We start from the raw sequence: 15593 nt of genomic DNA, 5'->3' as shown, positions 1-15593 counted from the left end.
GAAAGCCTGCCCTCATTCACGGTCAGCCAGGCTCTCCCCAGGGTGTTTCATTAATCAAGAATTCAGATTCAGCACCTGCCAGTGTGGCACAGTTTGTGGTTGGAGCAATGGCCAACCTGCATGTGAACTGGGGTCAAGCTCTGAGGCCAGATCAATAGAGTCAAGCCATTATCAGGTTATGAATGTTGGTGGGTAAAGGGGAACCAGCTTTCCCAAGACCTGCTGCCATTGACTGGGGGCTGTGTCTTCCTTGTACCACACATGCTCATCCCCACTGACCCCAGAAGTGTCCAAAAGAATGGTCTGAATCCTGCGTGACCTTTAGTGCCATAACGGGGATGGTAGAGAAATTAGGACTGTGGCTGTTCAGCTGAAAAGGTTCCCCCCTCAGAGAAGCTGAGACCTCTTCACACGCAGCTGTACGTATGAATGAGTTCCACATACTGTTTGTCAGCAAGAACACAGGAAATTAATATTTGACTAAAATTAAATTAGCTTGAGATAGAAACTGTCCTCCCAGCTCTGCTATGCAGTGAAATGTAGTTTGAAATAAACCCAACTAAACCCATGAAAAACAGCTGGACACAAAAAGCAGCTTTCAATTAGAAGAGTCAATGTTTCTCTGCCAATATGATCTGAAACAAACCTATTTTGTTTCTTGCCAAGTATAAAAGTTAAGGTAGACATGAAGACAATGGATCGCTGTATTAATATTTCTTTATTTTTGATATACATTTATATTACATTTGGTGTGCTACAGGTCATCAAATTGGTGTTTAACAGCTACAGATCATTACCCGTTGAGACTGTTATATATAGGTTGCATGTATGTTGCTGTAATGCACTTATATGTTGCTGTAATGCACTTATAGGTGTCAAGTAAACGCTAATAATAAAATCTGATGTTACAGAAATGAAGCTCTGTTCACAACAGCAAAACATGTATAACAGTACTTCCATTTAGAGATTAAAACATCAATAATCAAATTCTATAGTATATTACAAAGGCCTCAATTTAATTTTAAATATATGAGAAAGAAGAGAATGTGCTTATTTTCAGCAATGTTCACATGTAAACATTTAAACACATGTGCACTTGAAGCATAGGATCATGTTTTAAAAAGAGATTTTTAGCAGTCCACAGGTGACAGTTCGGCAAGATTCAGACAGTTCAGAAGTAAGACTATTGATATTAACAAAGTGCTTCACTTTATAAAAGCAAAAGTATAAAATTGTGTTGTCAGAGACAATAACAAGCCTGTGATATATTCCTTTTTCAACATCCTGTAAACATGGCAGTTAGTGTAAACACATTTTACCATTCAGAAAAGGTTACAACTACTGCGTAAGTACGGTTATTGATTAAAGTGATTAGAACAATCTGTACACATTTTGAGAACCAACAACAATTTGTAAAGTTGCACTCTTAAAAATAGAGCACTGTGCTGCAATTACACACCCATGAAGAGTAGGAGAAAACAAAATGGTGTCACACACTGATAAAGGCAAGAATTAAACCTACTTACTGTTTTCAAACTGTGCCAGGTCAGTTTGAAGGGTTCAATAAGCTACTGGAGATACAATATAATGTGAATAGACATTTATTTAAAGAGTCAGTGCGAGTAGCTACTGATCATAACTGAAAAACAAAAAGGTTGCATGATGTAGAGCTGCAATAGCAACCCATTTTTGGCCAATTTTACTACTTTGAGTGACTACAACAACTACAGCAGTTTAGCGGACTGTAGAAGGCCCTGGTAAACCTGATGTACAATATATTTATGTAATGTTTGAGAAAATGTCAATATGTAGTGTATAATTATGCATAGTATTTCAGCACAATCTAACACTGCATGTAGTCACTTCCTTGAATCTGTAAACCATACAGATACAAACTACAGTATAATTAGATTAGCCTTTTACTGGTCCTGATACTGGTACAACACTACTGGAACACTGGTGTAATCAATCAAACTTGTTTGTGTACTGCACATTTTTTTGCTATAAATGCTTTTGACATGCACATTATGCATTTGTGAATTTTGATGCATCAGCGTTTCGGATATTGGAATGAAACGTAAATATATTTTGTTTATAATTACCAATGTTTAAATAAAAAGGGACAAAATTGATTGTTTTATTTAAGTTGAATTACTAATTTAAATTCATGTTTTGCTGCTTAAAACTTCATATAAATCTGGAATAAACTCATTGCAACCTCTTGACATTTTCTTCCAGTTCAATCAATGTCATGTTTAAAAGGGATTTTAAACTCTTCACTGAACAGCGCTGGACACAAAACATGGGCCAAAGCTACGTTCATATTACAGCTGAAGTGACTCAAATTAGGCTTTTTTACTGACACAAACTAAATCAGCTTGTTTCAAATGAGACCTGGACCATTTCCATGTGGTCCCAGATCTAATTGGCCACTGTCAGAATGGTCAGAGCAGACTGGGATGTTGCATGTTTGTTGGACATTTACCTTATACCTACCTATACATTTTTAGTTTTTGGTCTTTTTCCTCTAGCACTTTTTAGTTTGTACCCTTTAAGGTTACACTCTGAACTCAAACTGCTTAAAAGCATCAATAAAGCTAAAAAAAAACAGAGGCGACCCCAAACTTTCGATCAGTAACATACATATATGAATGTGAACCATCAAGAAAAAATATCGGACCTGACAAAAATATTGGAATTGAGTTTTCAAGTCTGTAATGTGAACACAGCCCTAGTTTTTCCACTCATACAGCGAGCACCAAGACTTTCCTTATATTATACTTTAACTTGGTGACTTCACCATAATGTGCTTGACGATTCAAACTCATGGTCCAGCTTAACACCCCTAACATGTAGCGAAGTGAACAGGAGCAACAGAACTGGGTCTGATGGGAGAAGGCAATTCAGCCCCAATGAAGTGGTTTTCAAAGTTAGGTGTTTTTTGTTGTATAAAGCTTTGCATTCACATTAATAAATCTGTAATATTGCTGTTTCACAGAATCATGTTAAAATATTTAAAGCAAACAAATAGAAGTGAATACACTTTAGAGCAACATACAATGAAGAATCAAAAAATAAGAAAAAGAAAAAAGAAATCCTGATTTGTAAACATTAGAACACATGGAGTGATTAGATACCTCTGTCACTCCAGATTTATTATCCTTTCTCCACGTGTGCACCAACAGAGACTGTGTCACACAGCTGGCAGGTTAAGACCTGAGAGACTGATGCATGGCTCGTTTCTCTCATCAGCGTCTGACGGCAGCAAATAGCAACTCAGCTCATTCACCGCACCTGCATTAATCCACCCCGTCAAAGCCTTGTGCATTCTCAATGGCAATGTGAAGTTTCTCCCTCAGCTCCTCAAAGGACTCATAAGGAGGAAGGTCCAGCCGGTTGAAGCTTTAATAAGTGAAAGTGGAGACAAATTCAAGCTTTAAAGTAAAATCTAAGTAGGAGTCATAAAATAAACATTAGCAAGAAAACATCAAATGCTGTTTTAGATTTTTTAACAATTCTTAAAACTAGAGATTGTTGGGTAAAAGAAGATCCATCTTTCTAGCTATTCACTTCTCAAATTACTGAGTGAGAGCTTTAACTGCATCCAGCCACTAGAGGGCTTCCACCCACTGTTCTCAATGCATGCTGTTTTATACTAGTCCTTTTTTATCAGCTGCACAAAACAAGGTAAAGTCACAAAATCTCAAGTAAGCCAGGTGGACTTTTGTTTAGTGTGTCAATCAGTGCTAATATTCAACTCTGCAGTAATGTTGTCATATTGTTTCAACTTGTGAAGGCCATGGAGTACAGTAATATACCTTTTCTAATTATGCCTGCACAAATTATCATCAAGATATTGATGTTGTGCACACAAAATAAATAAAAAATGAAAAAGTTCATCTGAATCCTCTGCTCTCATTACAAACCTCACTGATAACCAACAATCGAACAACAAATTAGCAGCGGCTTTATCCTTTTAAATGTTTGCACACACTTTCAATAAATTAAAGAACAGCCCATCGTACACTGCTAAACATAACAGTACTAGGGGAAAAAAATAATCCAAGTGCTCACCACGTGTGGGCTCGAGGGAGTTTATCACGTGTTCCCCATTGCTCAATGGTGAACAGCTGTGGTCCATTAGACCCTGGAAAACAAACCATCAAACACCAGACAAGCAACATGACTTTAATTTACAAGAAAGACAAGTGGAGACAATGTGCTGTATACATTACAGAGGAAAAATAAGTGATGCACAGTGGACAAGGACACAAAGACAGTCCATTATCAAGGCACAACACAAAAACAGTTATTAGTGATGAATGGATACAGGACAGTAAACCCTTTCTAACACCACCACAGTTGGCAGTGTTAACTGCAGGTTATCTCACCATAGAGTTCAGCAAAGCCATTCATTGGGACCCTGGATGTTCCCGTCACAAACTGTAAGAGCCGGATTCGCTTTTCTGCATCCATCAACAGCACTGTCTATAACAACACAAACAAAAAACATACAGATAAACAACTCTCTTCCAGAAGGATAAAAAATGGGAGTCTATGCCACAGTGTATTGACTTCAGGCATGGAAAGTTGTCTTACTTTCCAGAACCACTGAATAACTACGTGGTTGGGGCAGTAGCCATTCTTGTACTTGGTGTTCTCTCTCCAGTCATTTACATCCACATCTCCAAGACCACACATGAGCAGCTGTGGAGGAAAAGACAACAGGTAGGCGGATCATTATTCATCTTTCTCGAAGGAGTCTGATCCTTTCCAACACATAAGATCAACAGAAAACTCACCTCAAGCTCATTCTCATCAAAGATCTTGATCAGATCTTGTGGTATCAACTCAAAGAATCCCTAAACACAAAAATGTGTCAATTTTTTATTTGATTTGTAAATTGTATGATGGCTAAATTATCTAAAAATGCACTAATATATATATATATAAACTGTTACCTCCTTGAAGGCAGTCATCTGCTTCTGTATCCTGTTCACAAACCTCCACTGAATTACCAGGCTGTCAAACACAAATCACAGATTAGCATGGCAGCAGTTCACAGATGGCGAAAAGTTTTTTTTCTTAAAAGAGAGGAACTCTGTTGCTTACTGGATGTATTCTCTCTTGTTTTCATTAGTTACAATAATCTCAGAGCCGCCTGGCTTCAGGTCATGCTGGTGAGTCTGGACAAAGTATTGGATAGGTTAGACAGAAAACCACTTATTGCAGATTGAAGGTGAGACAAGAGAAGACGCTGAGCAAACCTGTCCAAACAGCTCTTCATCAACAGCGAACCTCAAATCCAAGTCTGTTGGGTCGTTCTCCAAAATCCACATCAAGGAGTTAAAATATTCACTGTCCTGAAAATAAATTTGCGTATTTAACAGAATGAGAATGTTCTAGATAATCTGTAATATAAAAATCCTGATTCAATTTATTATTTTCTGTTGAAAAAAAGAAGCGGTAACTCACAACGGACTCCATGTCCTGGAGAATGATTGGCTTCTGCAGCATCATCTTGTAGAAAGGCCGGATGAAGAAAGCTTTGAAGAACACAAAGTTGTCAGGATCCGCAAAATCTGTTTGACCGCTGTCTTTTAAATATCTGAGCAACATTTATAAAGACATTTTCGGAAGCACTCACCATCGAGCAGTTTCCCATGATACACAGCCATGCCTCCCACACGGCCGATGAACTTGAAGTAGGACAGGTGGTCCTCATTACACAAACCTGAGTTAGGATTAATCTGCAGTGTGTAATTGTCCCTGAAAGACAAATCACATCATAAATATCATGAAACCACTTCTGCAAACACACATTTCTTAAAATCACTCTACCCAAATTCTTCTCAGTCTAGAGGGTCTAGTGAGACTCAAAACAAACTGACACCAGTAATTCTGTCAAATCCAGTAGAATGCGCTGGTCACTGCTAATGTGACACAAAGACATAAAGCTTGAATTACTCTGAAATTAAAATATTAATTCAGTACAAAGGGTCGCTAACATTACCAAAACAAACATGTTAGCTTTGGATGCCAACATATCCAAAAAGACTTTGATGCTGAGAGCTCCTCCATGGCTGGCTGTTTGAAATGAGCACTGGTGGTCCAAAAAGACATTTCTTATAACCTTCACTAGGTAGCAGGTGAGGCTAATTTACAGACCATACTTTGACAGCACAGGGTAGAGAAGCTGAAATAACAGAAAGGCTGTAGGCAGCACAGTGTTATGGAAACAGTTAGTACAGCTGAGAGACACCACGACCTGTCCCATTTTAACTTAATTTATCAAATGATGTATAAAATCTTAAATCAATGTACCTTAAAGATACAGCTTTTTTATGAGCTTTTACATTACCACTGACATGACTTAATTCTGTATTTTCTTTGATGGTCATCTCAAATATGCCAACAGCATTAAGTGCTCCCTGGAGATCCAACTCTCAATGGCACAGTTCGAAATGGAGAAGATGACCACATTTGTAAAGTAATACAGAGAAGCAGAGCATCTGCCTTTAAATATGGTCTGCCACTGTGTAATCAAAAATTTATCTTTCCAACAACAAATAAATGGGATGGAACATTTTCTTCCACATTTGAGTAGACCGTCAGTGAAGAGGATGTTCAGTCATGTGAAAAAATTAGGACACCCTTTGAAAGCATGTGTATTTTGTAACATGTTTTAATATATGGTTATTTAATCTCAATTTTAACAATACAGAGAGATTAAAGTAATACAACTAAACAAGTAAAACTGAAGAAAAGTCCTCTGACATCGGTCTGAGGGAATTTTATCCCACTCCTCAATGCAGAATTGTTTCAGCTGTGAGATGTTTGAGGGGTTTCTTGCATGTACAGCCCTTTTCAAGTCACCCCACAGCATCTCAATGGGATTCAGGTCTGGACTTTGACTCTGCCATTCCAGGACTCTCCATTTCTTCTTTTTCAGCCAGTCTTTGGTTGATTTACTAGTATGTTTTGGGTCATTGTCATGTTGCATGGTCCAGTTCCGCTTCAGCTTTAATTTTCTAACCGATGGTCTCACATGTTCTTCAAGCACCTTCTGATACACAGTAGAATTCATGGTGGATTCTATGATGGTGAGCTGACCAGGTCCTGCTGCAGCAAAGCAGCCCCAAACCATGACACTTCCACCTCCATGCTTCACAGTTGGTATGAGGTTCTTTTCCTGGAATGCTGTGTTTGGTTTACGCCAAACATGTCCTCTGCTCTGGTGTCCAAATAATTCAATTTTGGACTCATCTGTCCAACGAACATTATTCCAGAAGTCCTGGTCTTTGTCAACATTCTCTCTGGCAAATGTCAGTCTGGCCTTGATGTTTCTCTTAGAGAGCAAAGGTTTCCTCCTTGCACGCCTCCCATGCAAGTTAAACTTGTGCAGTCTCTTTCTGATTGTAGAGGCATGCACTTCTACATCAACAGTAGCCAGAGCCTGCTGTAGGTCTCGATGACATTTTAGGGTTTTTGGAGACCTCTTTTAGCATCTTGCGGTCTGCTCTTGGTGTGAACTTGCTGGGGCGACCAGACCTGGGCATGTTGGCAGTTGTTTTGAAAGCCCTCCACTTGTAGACTATCTTCCGGACAGTGGAATGGCTGATTTCAAAATCTTTTGAGATCTTTTTAAATCCTTTACCAGACTCATAGGCTGCTACAATGTTTTTTCTGAAGGCCTCTGACAGCTCTTTTGCTCTCACCATGGTGCTCACTCTCACTTCAACAGTCAGGAGCACACCAAACTAAATGTCTGAGGTTTAGATAGGGCAAGCCTCATTCAAAATGCTGAGTAACGATCTACTAATTATGTGCACCTGGTGTGATATACCTGCGGGTGATTTGAGCCATTTTAAGAGGGCATTCATGTGAGGGTGTGCTATCTTTTTCCTCAGTTAGAATAGGCATTTTTGTAGAATTACATTTACAGAAGATCTTGAAAAAACTTTTCTTGAGTTTTACTTGTTTAGTTGTATTACTTTAATCTCTCTGTATTATTAAAATTGAGATTAAATAACCATATATGAAAACATGTTATAAAATACACATGCTTTCAAAGGGTGTCCTAATTTTTTCACATGACTGTAGATCACTTGTTCTACCTCTGATTGCCTAGATCTTTATATTTACAGCTGGCTGACTTTAGCAAAAAATATATCAGCAATATATAAAACTACATCAGCAAAAAAACAAAACAAAATGCAGTACAACTTAAGACACCACAATGGATAGAGAAAGTTTTAAGCAGAGACAGCATTTGGACTCACGTGGCAGAATACTCGAACAATCCATAGTACGGGTTAAACATCTCCTTGGACATGAGGAAGAACCACTCCCTGGCCACGCCACCATAGTCCAGGCCTTTTTCTCCCTCAAATTCCACCCACAGTCGTGCTTTCAACAGATCTGTCTTCTTTACTGAGAGGATGCGTCGGTATGAGTCCTCCAGCACAGTATTTCGCTTCAGCTTCATCTCAAACCGGTTTGGGATGTCAGCCTACATTCAAATGTATTTAGAGTATATTCAAATGGCAATAAACACAGCATTTATAAAACCAAGGCTGAGAAACTGATATCAGATGCTGAAAGATTAATTTTATCAAATATTTGCAATGACATATTGTAAGCAATATTTGTCCTTTGAAGACACTCACCGGTTTCTTCATCTTCTTCCGGAAGTAGTCATACTTCTGTTTATAATCTCGGGAATAAGGCACAGCCTATAACAAAGAACGGTGTTCAGTGACAAACAAACCAGTCAACCTTAAGACCTAAGCTGTAGCTGATAATAAATATTTACAGGAACCCATAAACCATAAACAAAGAACTGTTTTTATTGTTCACTAATATCATGTTAGTGAAGAATAATCTATCAAACACAATATATACGCACTGGTCCAGTAATAGCTGAGTTCTGTAATCTGGGATCCTCCCATTGTGTGGTCCTGGTGTCTATGAAAAAAAACATCAGGTCATTTATTAATAAGGAAACACATTTATAATTACACATGAATCCAAGATGTGTTTTAGTATTAAATGTCATACGCACTGTGATCTATGTAGAATATCCTCCCATCAGTGTGGACCCTCTCCTCCCAGCCAGGCTAGGAACAAAGAAAGTAAGATGATAAATGCCTTTCAATTGATTAGTTAGGGTTTTTCTCTGACTGATGAACTTACGGGCAGAGGGCCAAGATCTTTAAGGTCGAGTGAGGATACTCTCCTTGGGTGCCCAGGCATTTTTACCCTGGGATCTTTCTACTCAGAGGAAAACAAAACAGGATGTGTTTCAGTCAAACAGGAAAAGCTTTTACGACAAAAAGTGGTGGAGAAACTACTGACTGATAATGACTCTGTTTTCCACAAAGTTTTCACCATGATGCTCATTAAAAAAAGGCCTATAGTGCATCCCCAAGAGTCACCACTTGGACGTAAAGGTAAACTAGAGGCACTCATCTGCTGCTTTCTCACCCAGGTAGTTGTCTTTGTGTTGTGGTCGATGAAAAAAGGTCTTCCACTGGGAGCACTTCGAACCTCCCAACCAGCCGGCAGGAAACCAGATTCAGAGCTTGAGGGTTGCTGAGGAGACTCTGTGGAGGGCACAGCTGGTTGGGATGGTGTGGTGTTTTGAGATAAACCTGCACCGGTCTGTGCTGCTGCCTCCAATGTTGTCTGTCCAAGACAAAAATACACCAGTAAGGTTTTAGATCCATAAGGGAAATACTGAACGAACACCACAGTGATATTTTTGGCCAATTTGAAGAAATTAGGTTTTAAAAGCTCCTTGTACTGTAAAGCAGTGGTCCCCAACCCCCGGGCCGCGGACCGGTACCGGTCCGTGGATCAATTGGTGCCGGGCCGCACAAGAAATTATTAATTATTTCCGTTTTATTTATTATCTGAGTATGAACGATCTTTTATTTTGAAAAATGACCGCATTCTCTCGGTTACATCTCGGTCACTTGAGCGCCAAAACTGGCTTACTTGTGCGACATATTCAGCCTGCTCAATGAACTCAATCTGTCACTTCAGGGGAAAATGACAACTGTCTTCAAGTTGGCAGATAAAGTAGCTGCATTTAAAGCCAAACTGGATTTGTGGGGACGACGCGTCAACAGAGGCATTTTGGACATGTTTAAAACATTAGCGGGGACTTTGGGTGAGACTGAGCCTGAGCCTTCATTCTCCCAGCTGGTGCACGATCACCTGTCTTTGCTTTTAAAAGAGTTCGAGCGCTACTTCCCAACCACAAAGGACCCACGAACTGCCAAGGAATGGATCCGCAACCCATTTGTCAACAAACCAGGTGAATCCAGCAGGTCTGTGCAAGAAGAAGATCAACTGCTGGAGATCGCAAATGACGGCGGCCTTAAAAGTATGTTCGAGACAACAACTCTGTCGGTGTTCTGGATTAAAGTCATGACAGAATACCCTGAGATCGCCACCACAGCACTGAAAACTGAGACTTTGATGTTATAGTCATGTTATGTTGGTGGCGCAATGTTACGAGGAAGCTGCTAATAAAGTTGCATACAAGTACACAGTGAATTCACATTTATTATTATATTTACAATATAAACAATCTACGCCCCCCCGGGCCGCAGTAAAATTGTCAAGCATTGACCGGTCAGCAGTGATAAAAAGGTTGGGGACCACTGCTGTAAAGTACCAGTATACATTAACACGAAGAAGAAAGCCCACTGTGTACCTGAATGACAGGTCGCGTCCATGTAGTGGTTCGTGTGTTGTGGTTGATGAAGTAGCGTCTTCCTTTACTGTCCCACTTCTCCTCCCAACCTGGAGGCAGCCCAGCTGTGGTTGGAAGCAGCTATCGACATAAAAATTTAATACAATGACCAATACTGAAAATCTCAAGCTCATTAAGATGTCCACAAATGAAATATATGACCCCACTAAAGATGTTTTTGCACATGAACTTCAGACAACATCCAACGAATCAGGTCTGGACAGTGAGTTTACCGTGTTTCCACTCACTGGTTTATGCAAGAGAGTGGGCTGGGGTGGGGTGGGGGGCTAGCTGGGTAGAGTGCACAAGAGGATGGAATTTAGTCATAAATAAGTAAACGAGTCTCTTGTTGATCCTTGAATATGCCTGATGAATTTTGTTGTCGGCCCTTAACGATAGAAGCTCCCGAATCTCGTTATGTTTCCGGCTAGATATTTTCAGTGGCATCTTCATTGCAAATATTCTTATGGTTTCACACCAGTCACGTAATAAAATGCCCACTAACTCAGTGTGAACTATCTGGACAATAAGCTTCTCTATTCAAAGATGAGGTCACTTGGACATCTGCATTCACACATACAGCTCCGGCAGGTAAAGTCTAGATAAATTTAGAGTTGCAATGCATGTCTGAAAAGAGCTTAAAACTATTTCTTAAATTCCATACCAAAGGAGAGTGAAAGAAGTCGTGACAATTAAAGAATGTGAATTTTGAACACCAACGTCTGTACTCAGAAAGAGCAACATTCCCTTGCATGACAACAGGTTTGATGAAGTTTAGGGAGGAGTGATTTCATCAGGGAAAGAAAACTCACCCCAGGATTAACAGGATGCTCCACTCCACTTTCTCTGCGACTGGAATGGCTTGAATTACTAGCATGATCCTGCGGCAGAGGCGAAGGATGTCAAACAACAATGATTACTTGGCTGTTAATGCACATGTACAGTACATTCCAACTCTCTCCATGATAGCTCATGGCTCATATTAATCTTATTACAAGTCTCTCTTCCACTGACTTTCAGAAAGCAGAACCTTGGACTGCACATAAAATGACTCACCGTCTGAGATGTGTGCCTTGAAACGCGAACGTCTCTCAGCTCATCGCAGAGTAAGTGGAAATCCGCAGGATTGTGGGGTGGAGGTGATGTGAGCTGGTTACCGCTGTGATACAAGGTGGACTCATCCTCTGTAATGATCTCCCAGCTCTAGAAGATGAGAGAGATGACGTTGGGGGGGACAGATCCCAGATCAGCTGTGCCCAATTGTTCAGTTTAAAAATAAAGCACTGTGACTTATGTTTTATAGAAGCCCTGTGAGTTCATTTGTTTACCGTTGATGAAAGTGGATTCCTCAAGTGTTTATGCCAAAGCCCTCAAAGAACAAGCCAGAACTACACTGTTACAACCACTTGTTCAGCACCTGGCTCCAACATGTGATCTACACAGCTAGGAGAACGCGCTACTCCAATCCCTCACCCGTTCACCAAAAGACCATCTCATATTCATTAATCTTTCAGCCTTGCTGTTGGTTTCTACCAACTTGGCTCTTTACCTGCAAATTAATATGTATTAAAGATGCAAACAAAAATGCATTAAAATCTTGACAATACCTCTGGAGACTCTCGTGTGGTGTTCTCTTCAGGGTCTGAGATCTGTCTGCGTGTAATAAACGCATGCTCCACTTCCGCATTGTTGTTCTGTCTTCTTTGAATCTCCAAATCCCTGTCCCTAATTAGGTGAGACACCGACACACATATGCATTGACATAATTTGGGGATGCACTTAAAAAAAAAAACTTTTGAGGACACCACAGCAAAGAGGTTTGTGGTCTTACTGCATTGTAGGTCGTTGCCACTGTGTTGTTCTGCTCTCGTGATTGACATAGTATATTCGTCCCAGGTTGTCCTGCCGCTCCTCCCAGCCAGGGGGCAGAGGAGGCAGACGTTGGCTTTGTCTGGGACCTGACATGTCCTGAGACTCAAGAAGCTCCCAACCAGGCTGCACAACATACACAAAGTGTTAATAGGCAACACTGCACACCAAAGAATAGCAAACACTGGATTTTGCAGTTACCTTTGTTTACCTTCAACTGAAAGTAAAGTTTATGAACTATTTTGTTTTATGCTCAAAATACTTAGAAAAGCACCTGTGAAATTTGAGGGGCTATCTAGTCACTGAAAACCATTAGTCAAACTTACATCCACGTCCTCGGTGTGATCTGCTCTTTCCTCCTCTGAACCTGAGCTTTTTGGCAAGTAGGTCATTTTGAGTCGCAGATGACCTTTGACCCTGGACTTGTGGCTGCATGACGACCAGAAATTTCAAACAAGCAAGAAATAAATACTGTCTGTAATATATAAAATTAAAGTACAGACTGTGGCCTATCATTTCTACTGTAAATAAACGTGTAAAAATGGAATGTAAAAAACAGGGAAAGACAAAAGATTAAATAACCATGAAATCATGCCAACCTTCGTGGGTGAAGCAGAAAATCCTTGAATGTGTATGGCCTGTCTCTATTAGGATTTTCTGTCTGAGAAAAACATTAAAAGGAAATCTTTAATTTGTCAAACACTTTCACAGCTGCATGAATTCATCTACTGCGTGGCAGTGCACCATTACACAGTTTATTTAAACATACCATCACATGAAATGATGCACATATACCATGAGGCCCATTTGTGGGTGTTGTATTTATGATAAAACAAAAGCAGGGATGAACATAAATGAGACACTGTGTTTTCAAAACTAGAGAAAATGATGCAGAACAGACAGTCACATGGTGACATGGGTGAGACAGAGGTCAAGGGCTCATACAGTAAAAGCTAAAGCTAAAAACTAAATACATTCAATAAAGTGAACTTAAAGAGGTCACAGGCATCAATATGCAAATCAAGGACTCACCGGTATCTGACTTAAGGGGACATCCACTTGGCCAAGAAAGTCATCACGTGTCTGACGGGGAGAGAGGGGGAGCCACATACAGATGTCAGGTTTATGACAATATTATCTTCTCCTCCTGTACACACACCCAGAGGACTGGCCTAGACACCGTCTAATCTCAACCATCTTTAGTGTATTGAGAACCACTGCAATTTCTCTGTGCAGTACTATGCAATTTCAGCTACTGTTTAATCTCTGTTATATCAAATATCACATAAGGCCTTTTTCTTGTGAAATGTCACAAGCAAGTTATTCTCATAAATCACATCAGTTAAGATCAGCACAAACATTCCACTATTTTCCAACTTGAAAAAATGATAGGTATACGACTTCATCAATTTCTATATTATGTGGTCTAGACAGGAAAGGTTTCATCCCACAGCAAATGGCAGCACTCATATTGCTAGAAGCTGTAAATATTATTATAGCATGTGTCAGTTAAATAGTCACAACATTCATTGCATGCCTTTATCACAACAGTTTCAAAGGCAGAAGGCAAATGTACTGCACTTTGAACAAATTAACACCAGCAGAAGGTCAAAGTGGCTAACAGCAGTACAGTCTTTACATCAATATATAGATGACACCCTCCTCCGTCCTGCCCTTGCACTTCACATAGGAAAAACCAAAATAAGCAGTTTAAGTCCAGCTCATATTAAAGGCTACAAACTGCTGCATGCAAGTCTTCCAGCAGACTAGTGCAGCATTTAAGGATTGCAATCATTTGAACCCCCTCAAAAATTCAAGTGACCAGAAAACCACCTAGTGGTCAAAAGAAGTTACCACAGGAATTTGATTGCTCAGGTCATGTGTAGAAATAAGCTTTAAAGTGTGTATACTAGTGTGTGTAGCTCAACAGGTAAAACAACAGATTTTTCAATTTATGGGCTCAATTCCCATGTCAAATGTAATATTACTGCCTCTCTTTAAGAGACAAATGACTTCAAATTTTCACAAGTTTTTGACTACACGTCAGTACAGTATGATTTCAACTTCAGAAATATCATGTCTCCAACACAAATTAAATGCTCTTGTTAATATAAAGAAAATGGGTATATTATGTAAAGCTGTCCAAATGTGTGAGAAGACAGTTGATGTGTTTCTGTGACATGTGCAGACACAGGAGAAGGGAAAATGGAGATAACTTATTCTTCATAACAATATTTGCTCCACATGTGTGGAAAATATACTTGTGTGACTGCAGGGGAGGGAGAAACTAAGGATTTTTAATTGGTCAGAAAATGAGGAAACAAACACTACAACAAATGATGATAGTGTATTATGTTCTCATACTGGGGATAATTTCAGTTTTGGTACTGATGATGTGGCAGTATTATAAATATAACTGAACCACAATGATGTCAAACACTACAAGCCCGTAGACTTTGCGAGCTTCACTGCTACCACTTACTGTACATCTCCAACATCCCAGAGACTCCGAAGCACTTTCTGAACCAGTAGCCCACTTCAAACATTAGCAATCATGTCACATTCTCTGACTGATACAAGCCTCGACATGAAGGTTCACTGTCCTGAGTACCTGACACATGCTTCCATTCTCTGGTTTTCAGTCAACCACCACTACTACAGACTACAAGTAATTTTCTTGATCTAGGAATAAAATTTGATACAAGTCTCTGAACTCTACTGAAGGGATGAGCACCACTCTTCCAAAAGATAATCCATCTTTTGGTGTCTTGATGATGGGGGTGGAGAAGCTGTCTAACACATAACTCCAAAATCTCCCATAGGTGCTCACAGTTGGGTTGAGATCTGATGAATGTGAAGGTCATAGTATATGATTCACACTCATCAAAACATTTCAGTGATCACTCGTGCCCTATGGATGGGGGCAGTGTCACTGTGGAAGAGACCATTCATTTATTCAGGT

At 39.7% G+C, this 15593-nt stretch overlaps 1 protein-coding gene across 2 annotated transcripts in view; it reads right to left on the bottom strand.

Annotated features, from left to right (window-relative positions):
* Positions 1 to 705: 705 nt before the first annotated feature.
* Positions 706 to 15593, bottom strand: part of nedd4a (NEDD4 E3 ubiquitin protein ligase a) — a 28410-nt gene continuing 13522 nt past the window's right edge. Inside the window, exons 6-29 of one of the 2 annotated variants that reach the window (XM_020607111.1) lie at positions 13664 to 13714; positions 13231 to 13292; positions 12958 to 13060; positions 12594 to 12757; positions 12370 to 12487; positions 11819 to 11965; positions 11575 to 11643; positions 10724 to 10843; positions 9487 to 9687; positions 9196 to 9273; positions 9065 to 9119; positions 8909 to 8967; positions 8670 to 8735; positions 8283 to 8512; positions 5648 to 5769; positions 5476 to 5546; positions 5268 to 5363; positions 5113 to 5186; positions 4962 to 5022; positions 4803 to 4862; positions 4600 to 4707; positions 4392 to 4488; positions 4075 to 4147; positions 706 to 3402 (exon numbers count right to left, since the gene is read on the bottom strand). In XM_020607111.1, the coding sequence (XP_020462767.1) occupies positions 3300 to 3402; positions 4075 to 4147; positions 4392 to 4488; positions 4600 to 4707; positions 4803 to 4862; positions 4962 to 5022; positions 5113 to 5186; positions 5268 to 5363; positions 5476 to 5546; positions 5648 to 5769; positions 8283 to 8512; positions 8670 to 8735; positions 8909 to 8967; positions 9065 to 9119; positions 9196 to 9273; positions 9487 to 9687; positions 10724 to 10843; positions 11575 to 11643; positions 11819 to 11965; positions 12370 to 12487; positions 12594 to 12757; positions 12958 to 13060; positions 13231 to 13292; positions 13664 to 13714 (2388 nt within the window). In that variant the 3' untranslated portion in view covers positions 706 to 3299. The remainder of the gene's footprint in view (positions 3403 to 4074; positions 4148 to 4391; positions 4489 to 4599; positions 4708 to 4802; positions 4863 to 4961; positions 5023 to 5112; positions 5187 to 5267; positions 5364 to 5475; positions 5547 to 5647; positions 5770 to 8282; positions 8513 to 8669; positions 8736 to 8908; positions 8968 to 9064; positions 9120 to 9195; positions 9274 to 9486; positions 9688 to 10723; positions 10844 to 11574; positions 11644 to 11818; positions 11966 to 12369; positions 12488 to 12593; positions 12758 to 12957; positions 13061 to 13230; positions 13293 to 13663; positions 13715 to 15593) is intronic. The other variant, XM_020607117.1, reaches the window with a different exon arrangement.

Source organism: Monopterus albus, unplaced genomic scaffold (assembly GCF_001952655.1).
Source record: "Monopterus albus unplaced genomic scaffold, M_albus_1.0 scaffold4.1, whole genome shotgun sequence".
Classification (NCBI taxonomy): domain Eukaryota; kingdom Metazoa; phylum Chordata; class Actinopteri; order Synbranchiformes; family Synbranchidae; genus Monopterus; species Monopterus albus.
This window is presented reverse-complemented; position numbering and strand designations above follow the sequence as displayed.